This window comes from Papio anubis, chromosome 12 (genome assembly GCF_008728515.1).
Source record: "Papio anubis isolate 15944 chromosome 12, Panubis1.0, whole genome shotgun sequence".
NCBI classification, from domain to species: Eukaryota; Metazoa; Chordata; class Mammalia; order Primates; family Cercopithecidae; genus Papio; species Papio anubis.
This window is the reverse complement of record NC_044987.1, coordinates 66,869,635-66,887,823: the sequence shown is the minus strand read 5'-3', so window position 1 is coordinate 66,887,823 and position 18,189 is coordinate 66,869,635. Positions and strand designations below refer to the sequence as shown.

Sequence of the window (18,189 nt, the reverse complement as noted above, 5' to 3'; positions counted from 1 at the left end):
TGGTGTCTATAATTAGATTCTCATGAAGAACTTGGCCACAGCAGGGCTTTGCCGGACAATACCTCCCCCTACCACACACACGCACACAGCCCCAAAAACACCCTAAAGCGTCTCCCCCTCACTCATCTCCACGGAGACCCAGACAAAGCAGCCAGTCACTTACCCTCTTCAGCCACGAGAAATGCTTGTAAACATCAATGTCCCCATCCATGCTGGGCACCCATGTCAGCAGTTAGATGCCTTGGTGGAAAAAGCCCTTTTTCTGGCTGGAGACCAAGTTCTCTCCTCTTCCTTGCCTCTGCCCCCTCCCCCACTCAAGAACTCCAAGCTGTGTTCAAATTTCCCCACTTCCCTGGCCTGCGTCCTTCAGCCTCTCCCTAGATAGTTTCAGACACACAGCGACTCAGAGAAGAGCCCGCTGCTCCAGTGTCCTCCCCGACCACCCCAACAAACACACACACACACATACACGCACACACACACGCACCAGGACTGGGATTCAGAGCCCTGAGGAGAAATCAAATGTAACACAAAGGTAGGGGAAAAAGAAGACTTGGACAGGAGTTGTACACACAACACACAAGCGCACACACACGGGACCGTTCTCAGTGATAATACCGGAGCCTGCCAGAGGGAAACAGTCCTGAAGAAAATTCCTTGTCTGGCTTCCCCCTTCTGGAGTGGCTGGAACTCATTACTGAGAGCCCCGATTTCCTGTCTCTGCTTCACTCTGCATTTACCCAGGGCTCCCAGCTGCTCTCAGTTTATTTGGGACTGGGGAGAAGACTAAAAATAAGTGCTGCTCTTGGAGGAGCTCGCTGGTTCCCACACACAGCCTGACCCCCACCCTGAAGCCCACGCCTACCCGTTTTCCAGGCGAGTGACAGGCTGTGCCCCGAGGAAAGCCTGTTGTTTCCAAAAAAGAGCAGATTCAGAAGCAGCTCCAGTCTGGGTTCTTGGTCCTGCTGTGCGATGGGCCCTGCACAGAGCGTTTGCTGTCCTTGGCGCTGGTGGTACCATCCATTAGAGACCAAATGCTGCAAACTCAGGGGAGTCTGGCCCTGGGCTGTTGGCCACAAGCCGGGGCTCCCTAGGGGCCACATTCTGGACAGGGGCCAGGACTGGAGGGTCCTGCCTCTCTGGCTGTCCCCCACTCTGGACTACCTGCTTTACAAACCAAGGAGGTGGAAAGGTTGAGGCTGCTTCATGTGCATTTCCATGAGACTCAGGGAGCAGTGCTGGGTAGACAGGGGCCTTGGAAAGGCTGACGGAGACCTGGAGCTGTGGCTGTTTTCCTCCCGTCAGGGCAGGTCACATGCGGGCTCTCCAGGTGGCCCCTCCAGCACTCCCTAGATGCCAGCCCCCACCTCCTCCTCATATTCCCATCTCCTTTGAGAGCTTCCTGCTAAAAACAGCTTTTCTCCCTTGCCCAGCCCTTAATGTGTGGCCTTTGGCTATGACTGATTATGAAAGTGACCTTTGATGTGGGTGCGGTGGGAATTGTGGTTACATGCAAGGCCCTGAGCTCTGCTGTGGCAAAGGACTTGCAGATGCATATCTTGTGACTGCCCTGGCCTTCCCAGGTCCCTTGGGGGTCACCTCCAGGGTTTCTTGGAACGCCCAGTCTGAAGAGAAGTCCCTATTGGGTGTCAGCATGTCCCTCAGCATGGCTTCAATGTCCACCAGGGCCAGAAGCAGGGCCCAAAAGGGTAGAAACAAAGCCTGGCAGCACAGTCCCCAGCAGGCTGGGCCAGCCCACAGAGATCACAGAGGCAGCAAGGAGGAGAGCTCTAGCCAGCAGCTGGCATAAGGGGAGAAGTAAATTCCTGGAGACACACCCAGACAGAGGCCAGAAAGGAAAAGCAGGCTTTGCTACCCATGCGCTGAGCTCTAGCCCCTTGCTCCTTACCTCTGGCCCAGCTCCACAGCACAGTGTGACCCACCCAGCCCAGGTTCCCTGCCCACGCTATGGCAGGATGTTGCCAAGGAGGAATATCTCTAAAGGTACAGGGGTAAGTAGGTTGGTTTATCTCTGTCTAGAAGCCCGAATAAGTCACATAAAGAAATTCATCCAGTCAATACACATTTTCCCCGCATCCAAGGCAAACGAAAAACTTCCTGCCTTGGGTTAAGAATTACCACATGGTATGCAATAAAGGTATATCTAGGACTCCAAGGAAGAGGAGGTAGACAAGCTGATTTGGGAGCTGGACAGGGAGAGGTGGTGCAGAGTTCCAGCCTCTACAGGATGGTAGACAATCCCCCACGCTCCTGGGATGAGCACAGTGCTCTCCCTTAGGTTCTGGTACAAGAGAGGAGGAAAGAGAAAGGTGGCCAACATGGCTGCTCTCATCAGCCTTGCTCACTCCCAGCTTACACAGAGCTGTGACTCAGGTGTCCCTCTTCTATCCCCTCCTGAGCACCTGCGTTCCCTTCTACTTCATCACTGACCTTGTCACACCAGACCACCCCTACTGCGCCAGACTGTCAGAAGTATGTCTGATTTCCAACTCACTTCTCCTACTTCCATGCCTATAATTCTTAGCACACAGTATGAATTTAAACATTTTTTGGATAAAAGAATAAGGCTCAAATGGTAAGACTGGTAAAGTAAGACTAAAACTCTACTTGAAGAAAAGAGACTTGAAGGTCTGTGTCTCCAGGGTAAAGATGTTTGACACAAAGAGGAAAAGATGGGACCCATTTCCTCTGTTAGCTCAACTCAATGTGTGATGAACAAAGGTGGGGGGTGCAGAGTGGGGGAGAGAAAGGGACAGAAAAGGGAGGAAAGTAGGGAAGAATCCAGATAAACTGCAGTTAAATTCTTGACATTTTTATGGCATCCTCAAGTAGCAAGTCTTACCTCAGCATTGTTTTTCCTTAAACACCAAAGTACATTTTACTTATATTGTAATTCAACTCAAAAATCACAAATTAACACCCCAAAAGACCTAGGAGCAGGTTGGCAGGGGGAAAACGGGAGGGGCTGAGTGAAATGGGATGGATTGAGAAGCTAAGGTACCTCCTCACTCACCCCACCCCCAGGGGCAGCTGGGTCCCTGTTGTGGCTCCCTCATCACGCTGGCCTGGCAAGGCAAACCCATGGCTGCACCACTGCCCTAGAAGTCCATCCTGTCCAGGGCACCTCACTTGATCTACGGATGGAATTCCAGGGATCAGAAAAGCCCCTAAATATGTTCACCAAATATATACAAAGTACCACTATTTGTATTCACAAATCTTTCTCTGAAAAAGAGTTGTCAGATTATCAGAACAGTCCATGACTCCCAAAAGGCTAGAGGCCCAGATTTTATTTGGCCTAGGTAGTTACTCCCAAAGGTCTAGGCTGTCCTTATTATTGGGAGCTCGGGTGCCTGGGCTTCCTGCTCCCATTACACTGCTCCTGTGAGGTGGTGTCTCAGACTCACTGGACCCATCCCTGAAGACAGAAGTCCTCAGGAAGCACAAAGGGTACACAAATAGGGGTCACTACAGTGACCTAACAGCCCCCAGGGCCTTCCTGGAAGTACTTTGCTCACCTACAACCAGACTCATTACTGCCTGCAATATGCAGCAGTCAGCTATGGGAAAAGGGCAGGAGACTGTGAGGCTGAGCGTTCTGGGAGTGAAAACACAGCTAAGAGGCCAGGGTGGTCAGGTTTGCTGGGGAAAGTCACTATAGCTTGCTCCACCCCTGTCCTAAGGTCTAGAAGAGAACCCCAGGATTGTCACCTACCTGGCTGGAATTCCAAGTACTTGAGGGAATGGCTGAAAAAGGAGCTGAGGTCCCCTGATGTGTTACTCCAGCTGCCTACCAGAAGTCAGCAGCATCTTATCAGGCAGAACTGTAAACTGAGAGGAATCTCATGGTCACATGCTGTTCCACTGACCTATCACCTACAGGCATCCTGGGCTCCGCTCAGCCCTGAGCCTTCACCTCTGGGCCACGGGTGGCAGCTGCTAGGACACTCCCTCATAAATCCTCATAAGTCAGATACAAACTTGTGTTCTTCAACAGACATGGTGCACAGTGGGCCCGCTGCTAGTAAGAAGGAGAAGCGGGGGAAGGGAGTGAAGAGCGCAGTGGAGGAAGTCCTGGCCACTGCAGCTCAAGCCTCCACAGAACACAAGCATGGAGAACGCACTTCCAAAACAGATCAGGACAAAGGTCACCAGGCTTTTCCTGTAAAGGGCTAGATGGTAAATATTTTGGGTTTGGTGGGCCATATAGTCTCTCTCATACTCAACTCTCCCATTTGCAGTGCAAAAGCAGCCACAGCCAACACCAAAACCAGTGTGTGGCTGTGTTCTAGTAAAACTTTATTTATGAACACCAAAATGTGAATTTATGTTATTTTCCCATCTCAAAACATTCTTGTGATTTTTCTGCAGTCTTGAAAAATGTAAAAATTATTCTTAGCTGATGAGGGTAAGAAATATGCAGCAGGCTAAGTGTGGGCCATGGTTTGCTAACCCCTGGGTTAAAACAGTGCTTCCCCATCCAGAATGAACTGCCTGGACCCGAGGGGGTTCTAGTAAAAATGCAGATTCTGGTTCAGTAGGTTGGGTATGGGGCCTGCTGTTGTGCACTGCTGACAAGCTCCCAGGTGATGCTCGTACTACTGGTCCCAGGACAACACTTGGAGGAGTAAGAAGTTAGGAAACTGCTTTCAAAAGTTCCTCAAGGCCGGGCATGGTGGCTCATACCTGTAATCCCAGCACTTTGGGAGGCCGAGGTGTGGGCGGATCACCTGAGGTCAGGAGTTCAAGACCAGCCTGGTCAGCATGGTGAAACTCTGTCTCTACTAAAAATATAAAAATTAGACCGGCGTGGGGGTGCACAACTGCAATCCCAGCTAATTGGGAGGCTGAGGCAGAATTGCTTGAACCCGGGAGGTAGAGGTTGCAGTGAGCCAAGATCATATCACTGCATACCAGCCTGGGCAACAAGAGTAAAACTCTGTCTCAAACAAACAAACAAACAAACAAAAAACAAAAACAAAAACAAAAACCTCCTAATTACTAAACAAACTTGCCTAGAAGCATAAATTCCCTGGAGGCCTGCCTGCCCGCTAGCAGGTACCTGAAAGGGCAGAAGGCTCTTGGTAGTGTGTCTCTGGCAGGTTTTTCTTTTGTGGGTGGAGAGTAAGTGGTTGTCCACATGCTCAGACCTCAAGTTATGCTAACCTGGCAACATCGTCCACCATGGCCCCTGGGCCTGAAGCAGGAAATTTAGTGGGGAAGGATTTATTTGCTCTTTCACCAGTGTTTGCACATTCTTGGTCATTTATAAACATTGGTTCTTAGAGGCTGAAATAGTCTCTTTAGGTCAGGTCTGAAAGGAGCTGGATTGTTAGAATTTAGTAGGGTAAATTTACTTTAGGGGGCAGGGATCAAGATCCAGGAAAATTAAAACTGCTAAATTTGCAGTGGCTGAAGGCCCCCTTGGCTGCTGTGCCAGGAAAAGGGCATTCAAAATCCCCCAGGGGACAGGAAGCTTCTCTAGGGCAGGGCATGACATACACTGTGGGCTAGGAAATGCCCTCAGGAATGGAAAGGGCCATCCTACTAGCACCCCAGCAGAAGGCACTGCAGTCAAGAAATCTGGATAGGTTTCTTCATATCCACAGGGGAAGGTCAGGTCTATGCTCCCAGGACCAGCCCTGTCTCTTCTCCCCCACCCTAAACAGTGGAGCCCTCCCTTGACTGCCCTTTGTCCACTGTTTCTAAGGAAAATGGCAAAGAATTATCTTTGCCAGCAGACCTAGGTGCAGTTAAGCAGTTTCAATAATGAGAGATGCTTATGTTATCTTTGTCTAAAAGAGAAAAATAAAAAGTTGTTTTCTCATACAAAGCCCGTGCTGTACCTCATTCTTTGGGATTTCACTTCCCAGCATTTGTCCCTGACTCCCACCTAGTGGCTTCTTCCAGCACTGCACAGGGACAAAGAACCGCCACTGGTGCCATGGGAGCCCGGCCCCAGAGCCCCTTGGGAGCTGAGCACAGAAAGAAAGCATGGACACCTATTCCTTTCTCATCTCTCACTCAAGTTCACACCTGTCACAGGGGAGGTAAGAAAACATGCTGGAAACAGGCTCTACTTTTTTTCTTGAAAAATAAGTACCGAATTTTCCCTCCTCTTAAGATCCAGAGGAAAAGGTTTACCTATAAAATTCCTTCTGTAACTTTTCAAAATTAAAATGTTCGACACACATGTATCCTGACTATCTTCTGTTTTCCATTCTGGAGATACAGAAACGAATCACATGGTAAAAAATTCAAGCTCACATTTTATAATTCACAAAACAACTTTTTCTCTCCAACATTTTTTTGCAACTCCTCTGACTTTTCAATATGGTAAACAGATTTGCTACTTTGGACAGAATGAAAGATTGCAAGCTGGATCTGGCAGTAATGTATGGGCTTTGTTTGAGGAGCTTGGAGCTGAAGAAGCTGCCATCTGTGACAAGGTGGTTTGGAGCTGAGAAGGTGGGTGGCTGTGCTCCCCAGCCTGGGTCTGGGTTTCTTTGTTTTTTGGGAAACTAGTTAAAAAGGTAACTGAGGGCATCTGAACTGACTGCTGGGCTGTCAGAGGTGAGCACTTACCCAGCTGGGGCCAGCAGAGGCTGCTCATTCAGGAGGGCAATTCTTCAGGTTTTTCAATATGGTAAATAGATTTGTCTCTCCACTGTTGAGATGTGGGCCTCCGTCAAGCTCTAACATAAGGGCAGCAGTAAACTGAGAGGATCCTAACCTGTCTCCACACTTTGGAACTCAAGAGGTCAAGACTGAGGGAAGCAAAGGCGGTGCTTACAAAGAGACCACTCCATATAGCTCCTAGAACAAACTGCAGAATTGGAATGCTTGGCCAGATCTTGCAGACACTTTCAAACTCAGCTGTCATTTCCAGTAGGGAAACTGAGTCCCAGAGAAGTGAAAAAGAGGCTCATATGAGTAGTAGGGCCAGGGTAGAACCCTGGCCTTTTAACTCCTTCCTACCTTCCATACTCCCTCACCCTGGTTCAATTTGCTTTCACCTACTCAAGCACACTGACCAGGACTCTTGCAATCTTGCAAAGAAAAGCCTGGGTTCCTGCTGGGTTCCATGTACCCCAGTTCCAAACAGGGCCTACAGTATAACCCTTCTATGGGTTCTCTGCCAACCACCCCTCACCCTTGAGCCTGAGCTCTTCCTTGACTTGCCTTCACTTTGCTGCTGGGTTTGCCTACCCCTTCTCTGGCTTCATCTTGAAACTTCACTGAGAATCTCCTTGGCCCATACCCAGTGTGCTAAACAGCAGAACAGACTGGCTGGCAGGTAGGAGATGAAGGGTATATATAACATACTGTTAGAGAAGCACCCATAGCTACTTCATATGGAGACTCTACTGGCTCTGGTATCTTCTGGGCATCACCCAAAGACCTGGGACACGAATCAACACTGTGTACCAGCCTAGGTCTACTCCTCCCAGTTAACTGGCTATTCCCAGCCCTGTAGAGCCCACTTGAATCTGCTGGCTAACCTGTCTAAGGTTTCCACCACCCAACCTAGCTGTAGATCTATGCAGCCAACCACCCAGCCAAGCCAAGCAGGTGTGGAGGGGTAGAGACACCCCTTTCAGACTATGGGAAAGCCCCACTCAAGGCACAGCCAAAATCCTGGAAGTGGTCACAGTTGTATCAGCTCCTTCTTGCCCGGGCCAGGTACCACATGCCAGGGCCACTGATGAGTACATGTCAGTACATGCCAGGGCCACTGATGAGCACTGCTTCCATTTCCGGGCTTCAGGACCACCTGTGGGGTTCTGGGGCTCCTGACCTGAAATAACCACACCCTCCTGAGGGCATCATCCTACATTTCACCATAGTAAACAGAGAAGAAGGAGGATGCCCCTTTCTGGAACTCAGCTCTGTTCCCATCACAACAGAGCTGCCTCAGCCTTCCAGCTAAGGCCTCAGCTTCATCCTTCATGAGCACTGACCCTGAGCTTGGCTCTGTCTTCCAGTTATAAAGGACCACCTTCCCATCTCCTAAGGGTAACACTGCTCTGCTGCACCACAGGCAGGACAGCTTCCCAAATACTTCCTCTGCAGGCCAGGTCCCAGCTCATCTTAGACCCCAAGATACCCTCTATACAAGGTCCTCATTCACCAACTTTCCAGAGGAAATACTGCTCCTAGACCAAGGGAATCCAGGCCCTTTGTTCCTTGCCTCACTGAGGCCCCAGAGGGTGTCCCCATTAAGAAAACCTCGCACATGCCCTTCTAGGCCCGGAGCCCACTTCTCCTCATTATACCTACTGTCAAGGGGCAGGATGCTAGTTTAGACCCCAGAGCATGGGAAACTCTCTCACAACCGAGTGCCACTGACTCCTGGGCAGGTCTGCTCCACTTGGCCTTTACAACGAGTCTGCTCTGTTTTATACCCATCTCCAGGCAGAGTCCTGGCCAACAGCACTCCTACTGCTGCCGACTGTGCTGGCCCAGCTGTGCTTCAGCTCTGCCAGGACCCAGCAGAAGAGGAACCAGCCCTGCCACAAAGAAACAGCTGCCCAATAGGAGGCACTAGGACTAGGAGTGTCCTTTCCATGTAAGACATAAAAGAGAGAGTCCAGGACTAATCTGCTATTTGTCCTATTCTAACTATGGACCACTCCTCCACATCTACCCCTGCTTCTTAGCAGTCCATTCTTCTGGTGGACCACAGATGCCCCAGTGCCAGAAGGTCTGCAGTCCCAGATGAGCAGCAGCAGTACAAGACCACATTTTCCACTACGTAATCGCTCCCCTCTGCTAACAGTTGATTCACTCTGGGGTAGACACCTGATCTAAGGTGTGCATCCATAGCTGTGAATAAATTAAAAGTCTTTAATGCCTGTTTCTTTTACAGTTAACACGTCTTCATTGATCTGGAGGACTTTGCTCAAAAATAATTAACTGGGTCAATCAGATTCTTTTCCTTAGAAACTTGAGTTTAAAAAGAAAACATATTGAGAAAACATGGAAAGAATCTGTCAGTCAACAAGAGTAAACTCAAACCTAACAGAAGTTTGTGGCAGTCACTCTGAGCTGTCTTCCTGAGGGCCACTCACTTTCCCCCACTCTATCGTCATTCCTTTCTGACAGAGGCCACCTCCCTGTATGGCAGATGGAAGTGCCAATACTTGCTTCCCCAGCCTCCCTTGCAGCTAGGGTATGCACAGGTGAAGAAATCCTGGCCACTGCGGCTAAATGGGAAGTCTGCTAGAGGGTTGCAGAGAGTTTCCCTCCTGATTAAAAACAACAACAACAAAAACATACTAAAGAAACGATTCTCTACCTCTGCACATAGTTGTATAGTTGTGTCTTGTAAGGACATGCTGCCTGCGGTTCTAGTGGCCATCTTGTGACTATTAGGGGATATGCCTGAGCAAAAACCACCCCTTGAGGATGGCAGGGCAAAAAGATGGGAAGAACCAGTGTACGTGAGGTCACTCAGAGCCACTTATTTAACCCTGTGACTGTCTGTCTTCTGTACATCTTGTTAGTGGTCTATCTTGTTATTGTTTACATCATTTTACTGGAAAAAGTATCCCAACTGATATAGATGCCAGAAGACAGAGTTGGACCATGTCAGGCCAGTGTCATGGCCAAGCAGGAACTCTAGGTGTGTAACAATGCCAGTGTGTCTACAGAGGAGAAGGGAGCAAATATGCAAGGGATGCACAGACATCACGCATGAGAAGGCGCTGGGCAGTGCTGCCTAATCCTTCAAACCGTCTTATTAGTTCCAATTCCAATCCTAATCCACATAGGATTCTAAAAAAATAATTCAACTGGGTCTCCATGGTTGAAAGCAGTGCTTCTTAAACTTTAATGTGCTTATGAGTCACCTGGAGATGGTTCAACAAGTGTGAGATGGGGTCCATATTCTGCATTTTTCACAAGCTACTAGGGGATAAGAAAGCTGCTGAGCCAGAGACCAAAATTTGAGCAGCAATAACTTCTAACTAAAAGTGTCAATCTAAAGCCCGCGATGAGTTTGCTCACCAGTCTGAATTTTATTTCCATACAGATTAAGACCTTGTGTGGAATGTGGATGTGCCGATTGTAAAATGACTTTAGGTCTGCAAGATCTAAAATACAGACAGGCTATCTCTGTCCAGAATAAAAACTTTAACATACAGCTCTTACATCTTGGAATGTTTATATGAACTTCTGACCCCCTAAAAGTACTTGCTTCCCCATTCATAGGTTAGTGATGTCCATAATTACTCTAGAAGATTTATGAAAGCAATCACTTTTAGGGAAATCTCTTCAAAGGCAGGCATGCCCTAAACCATTGTAAATAACCCCAAGACAAAACTGCAAATCTGAATGCAAGCTGTTTTCTACCAATGCATCTTGAAAAAAAACAACCATGTCAACTGCCTTTGGATCAAAAAATATTTTTAATAAATTTCCAAAAACTGTTTTAAAAGTTAGATTCGTTGTTTATACCAAACACTAAAAAATATTGTTGATGGACTGGAGTTAACCATAAAATAATCAAACCATAAACTTACTAGAGGAAGATACAGGTGAATAGTTATTTGTTCTGAGGTTGGGAAAGGCCTTGCTAGGGCCAAAAGGAAAACAAGAAACCAAAATAGGAAAGACTGATAGAGTGAAGTACAGTTGGTTAAAATTTTATGTCTCAAAAAGTTCCCTAAACATTTAAAAACAGAGTGAGGAAAATATATGCTACAAATAAAGCAAACGGCTAATAAAAGTTCATTCAAATAGATAAGAAAAACACTAAAATCCTAATAGAAAACAACAGCACAGAATACGAATAGACTAGAGTGGGAGAGGCGCACCCAAGAGGATCAAGGTGATTTCTGGGTGTATAGGGAAAAATATTGGAAATATTTTTTAATCTATCCTTTAAAACTCTATTTTGGTGAGCAATGGATACCCTAAATACCCTGACTGACTTGATCACTATGTGTTATATAACATGTAACTAAATTTCACATGTACCTCACAAATTCATACAAATAAAAAACTTCAAAATTCTGTTTTGTGGTATTTTTATAATTTAGGTATACTAGTGAAATACTGGCTAGGTGCAGTGGCTCATGCTTATAATCCTAGCACTTTTGGGAGGCCAAGGTGGGTGGATTGTTTGAGCCAAGAGTTCAAGACCAACCTGGGCAACATATGGAAACCCCATCTCCACACACACAATTTTTTTTTTTTTTTTTAATTAGCCAGGTGTGGCGGTGCACTTCTGGGAGCAAGAGTTGGGAGAATTCCCTTGAGCCTGGGAGGTCGAGGCTGCAGAGAGCCATGATCAAGCCACATTGCACTCCAGTTTGGGTGACAGAGCAAGACCCTGTCTCAAAAATAAAATGCTGCATGTGAATATGTATATGGGAAATGCATTCTTTTTCCAGATAGGATAGAATCAAAAGTTTAGAGACCATACAGAGGAATACGAATAAACTAATTTTTAAAAGTTTAGCCTTTTTACCAAACAAAGAAATGCAAAAATAAGAAAACATTTCCTCCTAAGAAATTTGTCACGCTTTTTTTTAAATCAATGAGGTAACCAGTCTTTTGTTTGTGGTAAGAAATAAGGGGTAGTGGGATCTAGCTGAGGGGAGAGACACCAGCCAGGGATTAGAACTCAATAAGCAGTACTTGTAATTCGAGGGTGTATGTGTGTATGTGTGAAATCGTCAATGTTTGTCCTTCTCTAGCCCTGGATTTCCTCAGAAGAGAGAGACTGTGGACCACGGAAGGGCAGAGGACATAGCTTAAGTCCCTTGACTGGGCTCTACACTCCTTGATAAGAAGGGCCACCCTACAGCGTTGGCTAAAGTGGGATGGAAGAAAAGGCTGGAAGGTGTACAAATGAGTCAACAGCCCCAGTCAGTAGGGGCACTCCATGGGCTGCACCATTACGTTCCCCAGTAGTTCCCAATCAGGCCACGGGACTACTCACCAAGCTGTCTTCAAACCACTCCTTTATGTAGGCAGCCGTTGGGCCAGGGATCTGGCTCAGGAGGGCTGCTCTCTCCTGAGGAAGCTCCAGCATCTCCAAGGCCAGCCTCAAGTCCTCGATGAGATGGAGCACCGGGAAGGAGTTCATGTATGAGGCTGGGGAAGCCAGTCCAGGCTCACAAGTACCATCACTAGGATCTGCACCTGTTTTAGTGCCTGCAACGAGAGAGAGGTGGAAACTCAGTAAGAAGGGTGGACACCATGGGCAAGGAACTAGTAAAGGGCAAAGGTGGTGAAAAAAAAGTGAAAGGGACAGATAAGAAGCTGGGAGTGAGCTGGGCATGGTGGTGCATGCCTGTAGTCTCAGCTACTTGGGAGGCTGAAGCAGGAGGATCACTTGAGTCCAGGAGTTCCAGGCTATAGTGCACAGTATCAGGCTTGAGAATAGTCACTACTCTCCAGCCTGGGCAACAGAGTGAGACCCCATCTTTAAATAAAGAAACCTGGAAGGCCACCTCGACCCCAGCTGAATCACTCACAATGTAAACTTTCCAGAAATCATCTTTATCTAATCTTGGGCTGGACAGTGTAAAAAGAGGTACGCAGAGGTGGATGACCATACCCTTTGGGACTAACATATGAAGCTCACACACTTAGACAACTGGGAAAGCACAGCCAGTCCTCACTAGGGACCACAAACTGCTAGTTTAGGCAGTAAGATCTCATTCTTCAGCTTTTAGAATAATTTTTTTCTTTATATTAATGTCATAGATTGCAGTTGGCCATCAGAGATTCCTCTATTCCTGTGTGTGCATTCCACTCCTCTGATAAAGGGATGGATCTTGACTCTGGGCTGGCTTGGTGACTTGCTCTGATCAACAGAATGCAATGGAAGTGACTCTGTACCAGCTCTGGGCCTGGGCCTTAAGAGGTCTAACAGGTTCCACTCTTTCTTTGACCCTAAACCACCATGTAACAAAGCCCAGTTACCCTGCTAGAAAAACAGCCCCACCTTTCTTAGCCCTCCCAGCTGTAGTGACAGACATGTGAATGAAGCCATCCAGGATCTTCCAGCCCCCAAGAGCCACCCCAGCTGACACCATGTGGAACAGGGAGGAGACACACCTGCAGTGCTACTCAAATCATGAAATTACAAGGAAACGATGGTAGTTTTAAGCCAATATGTTTGGTTTGGCTTATCCCACAGCAATAGATGACAATTACTATATTCATTTTGGTGAAGGTTTAGTGAACTGGAATCTTTCTGGATCTTCCCAGTTGGGAGATCTTTATATTCCCTATATATCTCTATATGCTCTTAAATTTGTATTTATATATATCTCCATACCTTATCTCTTTATTGTGGGCTGTGGAGTCTCTGAGAGAGTCCATGGTCCATGTTACATTTAGCTGAGTTCCCAGCATCATGCACTCTACCCAGTAGACACTGAAAAGGAATCTGACCAAATGCCTGCACATATACCTGAACGAGTATCTGGAGAGAGAGTGCTTCAACGTCCTCAGAGATCTGGTACATTGGGTCAGCTCTTTCTAATTTGATAAGCCCCAAATTCGACTGTTCCACCATTTTTTTTTTTTTTTTTTTTTTTTTTTGAGACAGAGTCTCGCTCTGTTGTCCAGGCTGGAGTGCAGTGGCACAATCTCAGCTCACAGCAAGCTCCGCCTCCCAGATTCATACCATTCTCCTGCCTCAGCCTCCCAAGTAGCTGGGACTACAGGTGCCCACCACCACACCCAGCTAATTTTTTGTATTTTTTAGTAGAGACGGGGTTTCACCGTGTTAGCCAGGATAGTCTCGATCTCCTGATCTTGTGATCCGCCCACCTCGGCCTCCCAAAGTGCTGGGATTACAGATGTGAGCCACTGTGTCCAGCCTGTTCCACCATTCTTACACCCATTTAACAGCAGCAGCAGCAGCAGCAGCAGCAAAAATCTCCTTTCCATAAGCTCAGGGATATATTTTTCAAATCAAAACTGGGGCAACAGTCTAACAAAGGAAGTCTGTGCTTCTTTCAGCAGTAAACACTTTAGAAACTATGGTTTAGGTGGTGGAATTTCTAGGGCATTTGGATTATTTATAAGGCCAACCGGATGAAAGATTTGAAATTAGGACTCTACTGGAAAATGTGAGCTTGGGGCCACCGCATCCATGGTATGCTGCAGGCCTGACGTCCAATTTCCAGGTCCCTTTACTCTTCTCAGAGCCAACCTCCTCCTTGCCAGGCAGTCTTGGGAATGAGAAATCCACACAGATGGAAACAATTACCATTTGATTGCCAGTTTGCTTTCTGAAAATGCATGATACAGGGAATCATGGATCACAATCCACAAACAAGTCAGAGGCTCTGGGGAGCCAGGAAACTGCCCAATTACCCACCACTGTGATGTGTGCTCAGCACTTTCTGGCTCCTACAAATCCAATTAAGAGTGGACTGGGAAGAGCCACAGCCAAACTTCAAGGAAGAAAATGGACAGAAGCAGAGCAAGACCTTCAATCTCCAAATCATTGCTGAGTAATCCCTCTCCATTCTGTATACACGAATTTCAAACACGTAGCCATTCAGTTTCATTTTAAGTATTTCATAAATGTAGGAAGAATGAGTCAGGCTACAAGGTGGATGGAAGATCTGGGTTTTCATTAACTTTATACCACTGTGTGGCCTTGGAAAAGTCTCTTCTTTTCTCTGGGACCCTCTCTGCCCTAAAGCTTTGAGATTCTTTCCTACTGTTCAGAGTGTGTGTGTGTACATGTATGTGAGTACATGTATATCTGTGCCAAGTTTTACAGGCATATGTGTATATATGTATAAAAACTTTAATTTATATTTCTTTGCAACTTATATTTCTTTTATTACTTTATCAAAACCAATAGTCAATAAATACTAGATGAGGGAAGTGAAAAGATAAATATTTTGTCCCTGAGCTAGTGGTAATGACAGTGACAGAAAAGCCGCAGACGACAAACTCCACTTGATTTTAAATTTAATCAGATAAGGTTACAGGGCAGAAAACTAAGGGAAGAAGAAACTTCCAGATGCCACCATTGGGCTTTGGGATGCAAATGACAAAATGATATTGAATAAGCATCTACACAAAAGGAGATACAATTCTAAATTTCCTCTCAGAGGAAGAGTTTGGTAACCAGCTTCCAATAAGCCGTCAGTGACCCATTCCTCTTAATGTTCGTAATTTGTGGATATTATATCATGGTTGCTCCGTGTCACCAGTAGAATATGACAGAAATGATGGAACGTTGCTTCCAAGGCTAGATTATAAAAAGCACTGTGACTCCTTCTGCTTTATTATATCAGGCCACTCGCTCTAGGGGAAGGCCGCTGCCATGATATAAGGACATTCAATCATCCCTACGGAAAAGTCCATATGGTGACGAAATACGGCTACCTGTCAGCAGACATCAAAGAACTGAGCCCTTCTACCAATGGCCATATGAGTGAGCCACTGTGGAAGGGATCTTCCGGCCCAGGTGTTCCCAACCCCAGCCACAGACTGGTACCAGTCCATGGCCTGTTAGGAATTGGGCCACACAGCAGGAGGTGAGCAGTGGGCCAATGAGCATTACTACCTGAGCTCCACCTTCTGTCAGATCACTGGTGGCATTAGAGTCTCATAGGTGCGCGAACCCTATTGTGAACTGTGCATGCGAGGGATCTAGGTTGCTCACTCCTTATGGGAATCTAACAAATGCCTGGTGATCTGAGGTAGAACAGGTTCATCCTGAAACTTTCCCCCAACCCTCCAGGTTCATGGAAAAACTGTCTTCAACAAAACCGTTCCCTGGTGCCAAAAAGGTTAAGGATTGCTGCTCCAGCCCCAGAGAAGCCTTCAGATGACTGTAGCCCCAGCTAATATCTTAACTATAACCCTTTAAAAGACCTAAGCCAGAACCACCCAACTAAACCACTCCTGAATTCCTGGCAGATAGAAACAGATGACAAATGTTTGTTATTGTATGATGCTATGTTTGGGGTAATTTATGTTACACAGTAAAATAACTAACCAATAAAAATAGCTGAGAATATTCTGAGAAGTACAATCAAGAGACACTTGCCATGCACTGCTAAAATATGTTACTAGAATTACTCTTACAGAAAAAAATAAGATCTTTATTCTATACCATACACAAAAATAAAATTTAGACAGACAAGGATTATATGCTTAAAAAACTGAACTAGAAATACAAAGAGAAGATAGATCAAAACTGAGTAAGAGGAAGATTTTATAGGCACAAAAGCAATTGAGCAAGATATAAAAGAACAATAAATCTGACTACGTAAAATTAACTTCTGGAATATTAAAAACACAATTAAATTAAAAGACAAATTATAGCCTGAAAAACCTACTTGTAGGCCAGGCGTGGTGGTTAATGCCTGTAATCCTAGTATTTTGGGAGGCCGAGGCGGGCAGATCACCTGAGGTCAGGAGTTCGAGACTGGCCTGGCCAACATGGCAAAACCCTGTCTCTACTAAAAATACAAAAATTAGCCAAGCATGGTGGCAGGCCCCAGCAATCCCAGCTACTCGGGAGGCTGAGGCAGGAAAATTGCTTGATCCCAGGAGGCAGAGGTTGCAGTGAGCTGAGATGGTGCCATTGCACTCCAGCCTGGGCAACAAGAAGAAAACTCTGTGTCAAAAAAAAAAAAAAAAAAAAACCCTACTCATATCAATTACAACAAAAGCTCAGTACAGCCTTCATTAAAAAAAAAAAAGAGAAACCTTATCTATCAATTAAAAAAATCCCCAATTCACTTCTCACACATAAAACAGGCACAAGGTTCTTATGTGGGTAATTCTAGAATTAAAAAACAAAAGTAAAAATTAAAAATATGGAAAGAAAATGTTTTTGCACTAGTAAATAGAACATTTAAAAATGATATTCAATTTTCACCTACGTAAATTGTTGAAAATGCAAATGCAATGATAGTTAATGTTGGCAAGCTCGTATGCTATTCATAAGGGTACCCTCATACACTGTTACTAGACACAAAGACCAGCCTAATCTTTCTGAAAAGCAATTTGGCAAGATACAGGAAAAATATTCATGGCTTTTGACCTAGCAAGTCCAATTCTAGAAAGTTAACCTAAGGAAATATAACCAGACATGTAGTCAAAGATTAATATATAAGAATCATCTCAGCAGCATCTTAATTTTCAAAAAGTAGGGGAAAAATCCCCCCAAATTGCTGAATGTTTAAATAACTTCTGAAACAAAGAATATGATTCATATAGCTATATAAAAAACTATCTAAAGACTCAATAACATGGGGAAATACTTGCCTTATTCAGTAAAACAAATTATAAATATATGTATACGGTGTATATATACAGAAAAATACACAAATGTTGACAATATTTTCATTACTTTTATAACAATTTGTTTTAAACTTTAAATTTGTTGAATGTAAGTGAGACATTCAAGTTTGACATTTAGTTTACACAGGGACTGTAGGTTCTCTTGTTCTCTGAAAGTCCCCACAGGATGCTAGACAATATGGAAGAATTCAGGCCTTTATTTGGTCAGGAAATGAAGTGAGTAAACCCAGACAGGTTTCTTCCTTGTGCTATTGATTAGCTTTCCCCCTCTCCATAATTGCATTAGTGAAAGGGGGGAAAACCTGGTAGTATTTCCACAGAACAATCATTTCAGAAAATCCCAGAGCAGGCTTCTTGGTAAGCTAGCCATGTACTGCTTAACGGGGAGCCTTCTGGAAACAGGACAGACTCAACTGCCAGGAGTCCCTGTTACCCACAATGAACAAACAGAAAAGCTGAAAAAGATAACACCTTTATTTTATTTTTTAAATGTGGAGCCAAGCTTGAAAGACAGTAAAAACCTTGGGTACCAGAAACAGAGTGAACTCAACAGTGAAATTAATTCAAGCTGACTCTACAGTAGCCCGGGGCAAAATACCCAGCTATAGGGAGGAACCGAGGTTGGGGCTTGAGGTTTTAATGTCTCCAGTGAAAGCAGTAAGTTGAAAGTGAGACCCCTATAGAAAGAAAGTACCCCGAAGTATTGCCTATTTCATAAAGGGGTCTGAAAAATTTCACCCAACGGCAGGGAAGCTTGCAGTATGCTAAGGAGCCCCCTACGTGTTTATAATACCACATATATACACCCTCCCTCACCCCCAGTGAGACATCAAACCTACAGGCCTCTGCATACTACTGGTATAGTGCCAA

General features: G+C 45.6%; 1 protein-coding gene across 18 annotated transcripts in view; it reads right to left on the bottom strand.

The window, feature by feature from the left end:
- Positions 1-18,189, bottom strand: part of PPFIBP2 (PPFIA binding protein 2) — a 151,746-nt gene that overhangs the window by 84,704 nt on the left and 48,853 nt on the right. For 11 of the 18 annotated variants that reach the window (XR_004177470.1, XM_031653277.1, XM_031653282.1 and 8 more), the window contains exon 3: positions 11,969-12,183. Coding sequence is in view for 13 of the 18 variants with exons in the window: in XM_031653277.1 (XP_031509137.1) it covers positions 11,969-12,183 (215 nt within the window). In the remaining 5 variants the exon portion in view is untranslated. Of the gene's footprint in view, positions 1-163; positions 3,698-3,736; positions 3,853-11,968; positions 12,184-18,189 lie in introns of those variants that run through there. The other 7 variants (XM_031653293.1, XM_031653296.1, XM_031653287.1 and 4 more) reach the window with 6 other exon arrangements.